The following is a 5,597-nucleotide window of genomic DNA, read 5'->3' on the forward strand; positions in this document are numbered from 1 at the left end:
GAGTGGAGGCTGTAACCTCCTCAAAGACCAGGCTGTTTGGACTTTCCCGTGGATGGTGGGACCTCTCCGAGTCTTGGCTGGGAGCAGGGCCTGCCCGGCAGCAGGGCTCAGCTTCGCTCTGCTTCTTCCTGCCCCGGGCTCAGTCCTTGCAGCCGCCTGGCCTCCAAACCAGCCTTCACTGCCCAGGAAACTCAGGGCCATGATGGGGAGCCGTGGGGCCCAGGGGGGTCCTGTGGGATTCGAAGCCATTTAGGATTTGTTGCTGTGACTCCAGCGCTCTCCCACCTGGCTCAGCTGTCTTTCCATTGAATGCCACCTTAATGACGAGGTGACAAAGGCCAGGTGGGGGAGACAGCCCGTGGATTCCATGCCACCATCACCAAGTTCGTATGTGAGCACCCGGCCCCACCCCCTCGTTTTACACTTGGAGAGGCTCCTCTGGGAAGTCCTAATGTGTGCGGGGCCAAGACTAGACCCCTGCTGCCTGCTTCCCAGGCCTGCAGCCCCTCCTGCCCCGTCTGCCTCACCCACCCTCATTCTGATGCCAGAAACCTTTCTTTTCACCCTGATGTCCCCGCATCCTGGCCCACAAGTGCCATCTGTACGTGTGGGCTCTCAGCGAATTGAAACGGTGTGTGGGAGCAGCAGGCATTATGGGGACCCCTCACGCACACACTGCTTTACAGATGAGGAAACTGGGGCTCAGGACTCACCCAAGGCCTTCATTTTTTAACAGTAATAGTAATAGTGACAACAAAAATTAACCGTTGCCCAGTGCCACCCAGGGGGAAAGTTCCAGGGTCTGCACATAAGCCCGGTGGGGTGCCCAGGCCAGGCCCTCACCTGCCTCACCACGCTGCCCTCTCGGTCCCTTGCCTTCCTGGTAGATCGTGGGCACTCGGGAACCTGGAGGGTTTGGGCTGGGGAGGGCTTCTGGGGCCTGCGGGGGAGGCAGCCCACCCTGAGGCTGTCCGTGCCCCTCCACAGGGACACTGGACACCCTCGGAGCCCCTGCCCGGGCCCTGAATGAGACCCAGCGGGCACTGGAGCGCCTGAGGCTGCAACTGGGCCCACCAGGGGTGCTGCAAGGGAAACTGAGCCTCTTGCAGCAGGAGTCGGAGCAGCAGGGGCTGCAGATCCAGAGCTTCGAGAGCAACCTTGCTGAGATCCGTGCTGACAAGCAGAATCTGGAGGCCATTTTGCATAGCCTGCCCGAGAGCTGTGCCAGCTGGCAGTGAGGGCTGCCCGGACCCACGGTGCCCCCGGCCCAGGGCATGCACGCCCGCCACGGGTGCCCCATGCAGGCACACTCCCCAGATCCTGCCACTGCGTACCCTCCCGAGTCTGTGCCCACACCCCCTCCCCACCGGCAGGAGTGAGTGTGCATTCAGAGCTCACCCAGGCAGCTACAGTGTGCACACCCCCATCAGCGTGCCCTCTCACCCCATACGCACATACACATGCACAGGTACATGCGGACATGTGCCCATGTGTGCAGTGCACACGTGTGCAAGTCCATCCATGTGTGGTGCGCCCCCTCTGGATGCTGGGGGTGTTTGTTATGTTAAATGCCCTGTGACACTGACGTACTCAGGCAGCGTTGGCACCTGGGAGGCTGGGACCGGGCAGGGTCGGGGGGCGGGGTCATCCACAGAGATCCAGGGCGGGTTCAGCAAGAGCCAGAGCCCCCAGTCCCAGCCCTGCCCTCTGTCCTGCAACCCCCTGACCAATGTGTCACCCGCCACGAACACCCAGTAGCTCTGCATAGCTGAGGGACCAGGCAGGTCAAAAGACACAAGATTCCGGGGGGTTCTCAGCAAAGGAACCTGAGGCCCAGGGCTCCTGGGGCCGTGGTGCAGCCTGCTTGGCCGGCCGGGCCATGGCCCACCCATGCAGGGGTATCCTTGGCTTTGTGGAATACTTCCTTCTCAAGATCCTGGAGCTGGGTCAAACTCACTGAAGGAATCACCTGCCCTAGGCCCGGTGCCCCTTTTGGGCCATGGCCTTGTGACCTGAGGGGGCCTGGGTCAGGGGGCTCAGACAGGTCGCTTGGATCTTCCCTTTGTGACCCTGCCAACCCTGGCTGGCCTTTGACCTATCGACACTTCCCAAACTGGCCCTGCAGCCCTGTGGCCCCACCTGCCACACGGGAGGCCCTGCTGGGCGTGGAGGCCTGGCTGCCTTTCTAGCCTGTCACACTAGGGTCTCCCCCTGTGGCTAGGCCCTGCCCAGGGTTCCCGGCCTCTCCTCCTGGCACTCCTCCCCTTTCCCGGGCCCTCTTCCAGCAGACTGCGGGGCCTTGGCACTGGGAGGATGGGTGCCTCGGGGGGCCCAGCCCCTTCCCAGCGTTCTTCCTGCCCCCCAGCAGGGGTGACAGGCAGCAGCCCAGACCATTTCTGTTTAACTAACTCTGTTTAATGTGGCAATAAAGGACCCCTTTACTCGCTGGTGGTGTGCCTTTGGTCCTCCGGTGCTGGTCGGCAGCAGGAGCCCCGGCTGTGGGTGCAGACTCACCACCTGGCTGTGGGTGCACATGCCCCCCCCCCAACAGTGAGTCAGTGGCAGAAGGTTCAGTGAGCCCTGTCGGCCCCCATGAGGTAGAAGGAAGGTGACAAAGCTGAGCCCATCGGCTTTGCCAGTGTCTTCCCACTGGGGGGACTCTGCTGGGGTCCTGCAACCCCAGGCATCTGCCCTCTCCTGTCTGCTCTGGGGGGCTTATTAGGCAAAGTCTAGGGCCTGGGGGAGTTGGAGGGGTGGGGTACAGAGAGGTCTTCAGCTGACCTCTGGCTCAGGCTGGAGACACCGAGGCAGGAAAGGAACTCAAAACCAGTGTCCAGCAGTGCAGAAAGGCTCAGGGAGGGACATCAGTGAGGAGAGGGGGAGGAGGGCTTTGGGCCAGGCCTCAAAGGGTGGGGAGACAGCAGGGAACATTCCAGGCAAGAGGGTGGGCAACAGCCCAGCGTTTGCAGGGTAGGGGCCTGGCCCGCACGGGTCACTCCAGGAACTCAGGTTGCAGGCGGGATTATGGAGCATGCCCAGTCAGGGCTCTTGACCACGAGGCCTGCCCCCCTCCCGGGTTGGTTTAAGCAGAAAAGGGGAGTTTGTTCGGAGGACTTGGGAGAGTCTCCTGGAATCCTGGGGTAGGAAGGGCTGCCAAAGCTCAGAGATGGTCAGGGGCCGGGGGCTTGCCTCTCCCTTCCCTCCCACCCCTCCCCTTGGTCTCTGCGTCTGCTCCCTCCGTGTTTACTTTGTTTTCTTCTCTCTGCAGAGCAGTTTTCTTTGCTTTTCTTGTGCTTGATGGAAGAGAATGTCCCCACTGCCCCCACCTGGACCCACCATGGCCCCCATGTTTACTTGTCATCAGGTCAAAAGCTTGGCAGAGACAAGCTGGAAAACTGACCTGATTCCAGCTTCCCAGGAGGGACCAACCCAGCTTAGGCCGGGTCCCCCCCTACTCCTCTTCAGAAAATCAAGGGTCTCTGGGTCCAAGACCATATAATGAGAGCTGGGCTGTGCCTTCCCCACCCCTGCAAACTCACTGGGGGAGAGCGTTCAGAGAAGAGGTACGCTCCTCCATGGAGAAACTGAAAACCGAGGCCAGGGCTAGGGGGATGACGTGATGCACGTCAGTGACCCGGGGAGTGAGCTGGTAGGTTTGGGAGGGAGGACAGGGGGTGGGGAGGCCAAAACAGGAGGTTGCTGCTCTACTGTGAGTTTGATGATTGATGTCTGGTGTAAGTGGTGTCAAGGAGATGGGGGTGCTTTGCAGACCTCTGGGGTGGGGTCTGATGCCCCCAAACCCTCTTCCCTGCTACCCAGCTTCTCTGCTGACAGAGGCACACAGCTGCTCTGATACCTGCTCTTGGCCTTAAACCTTTCTCTGCTCAAGCTGTGGGGGGCTCAGCAAGGCCCAGTCTCAGCATCCCCAGCGGGTGGAGAACAGGCTTCCTCTCTGTTCCGCGGTGACGTACCTCAGACCTGACATCTTGTGACTCATGCAGTCCAGTCATGCTTCGGGTGTAGACAGCCACTCTCTGGCCCCAGAGGTGGGGCTGTGGCTGGGTGGAATGTGGCAGCTGCTGCACATCTGGCTAGCCCAGCAGCTGAGCAGTGGAAGATGGGGTGGCCTGTGCCCTGCAGATCCAGTGACTGGGGCCAACCAGCCCAACCAACCAGGGCAACAGGCTCTCTGAGCCTGAACCAGGAAGTGCATTATGAGGGTCCCATTCTATGTCAGCTGTCTTCTCTGACCTCCAGACGGGACATCTCCCAGCAACCAAGGGTTATAACTCCTACCTGCTTAAACCACCCTGATGGTAATAAAATTTATAACAGCCCCTGCTGGGTGAAAAGCATTGTTTCCTCCATTCTGCAGACCAGGAGACTGAGGTTCAGACAGGTCAAGTGCCTTGCCCAAGGTCACACAGCTTGGTCATATCCAAAACCTAGGTAGGGATGAATGGGCCTATGGAGAGTGACTGGCTGTGCTGGGGAGGTGGGGCCTGCCCCTTTAAACTGCTGCCCTGGCATTAACCCACCTTGGGCCGTCCCATTCTGTGTACCCTTCTCCCTTGGGACAGCCTGGCCACTTCCCTCCCCAGGGGCAGCTACAGAAAAAAAGAGAACCAGCTGGTCCCAGGATCCCAATCCTAGGGGTCAGGATGGAGGCAAGTCTGTGGGAAGGGGACTTCCTGGATCCAATCCCCAGGGACCCACTCAGTGTACCTGTGGGTGGGTTGGTGGGGGGTGGGTGAGTAGGTACACATTACTGGTGACCAGGTGTGCTGTTTGCCCAAGAGAGTCCCCATCTGTGCCTGCGACCCCAGCATAATTGTTAGGAGTGCCGCCTCTCATTCTCAGAAACGTCCTGATTTGGACAAGTCCCCAGTTCCCGAGCCCCACTATTCCAGGAGTTAGAGGCTTGGTTTATCATCCTGGTGGACCTGTACTCCAGGCTTCACCTTTCTGACTTCTCTGTAAAATGGAAATGCCGAGTCCTATTTCGTAGAGGTTTGAGAATTAAATGATGTAACACATATATCCTGGGTTGATCTGGCAAAGTGCCTGGTGCCCGGTGAGTGCTCAAGAAAAAGGTTTTATTAACGAAACACTAATTCGTTCTAATTGATTTCAAGTGTCACTGATACCCTAGAGGCACTTTGTCATTATGCAATTTCTCAACAAACTAAAAGTTTGTTCATCTTTCAAGAGTTCAGAGTAAAGTTTGGGAACCTAGGCCTCCCTTCCAAAAGTGCGTGCTGCGCAAAAGGCCAAAGGCACGTTACAGCTCCCGGCAGCTGGGACCCGCATTTGATCCTTACAGCCATCCCACGAAGCGCGTACTAAGGTCGTCCACGGTCTGTTTAAGGGGAAACCGCGGCCCGGAGCGGGAAGGGACTGGTCGAGGTTCCTGCAGGAGCGGAGAGGGAGGTGCTCACGGGCGGCCCCCGCGCCGTGCATTTTCCGCGTCCTCCAGCAGAGGGGCCGGCGGCGGGCTCGGCGTCCAGCATAATAGCCGCTTTGATGCCGGGCGGCGGGGAGGGGAGGAGAGGGGAGGCGGGCCGGGAGGGGTGGGAGGGAGGGGAGTGTCCGGCCGC

The 5,597-nt window shown here is 59.6% G+C and overlaps 1 protein-coding gene across 1 annotated transcript in view; it reads left to right on the forward strand.

The window, feature by feature from the left end:
- LAMC3 (laminin subunit gamma 3) overlaps nt 1-1,289 on the forward strand; it is a 59,791-nt gene extending 58,502 nt beyond the window's left edge. The window contains exon 28 of the mRNA XM_057549181.1: nt 988-1,289. Within this exon, the coding sequence (XP_057405164.1) occupies nt 988-1,238 (251 nt within the window). The 3' untranslated portion in view covers nt 1,239-1,289. The remainder of the gene's footprint in view (nt 1-987) is intronic.
- Nucleotides 1,290-5,597: the final 4,308 nt, after the last annotated feature.

The sequence above is a fragment of the Balaenoptera acutorostrata genome, chromosome 6, assembly GCF_949987535.1.
Source record: "Balaenoptera acutorostrata chromosome 6, mBalAcu1.1, whole genome shotgun sequence".
Taxonomy (NCBI): Eukaryota; Metazoa; Chordata; class Mammalia; order Artiodactyla; family Balaenopteridae; genus Balaenoptera; species Balaenoptera acutorostrata.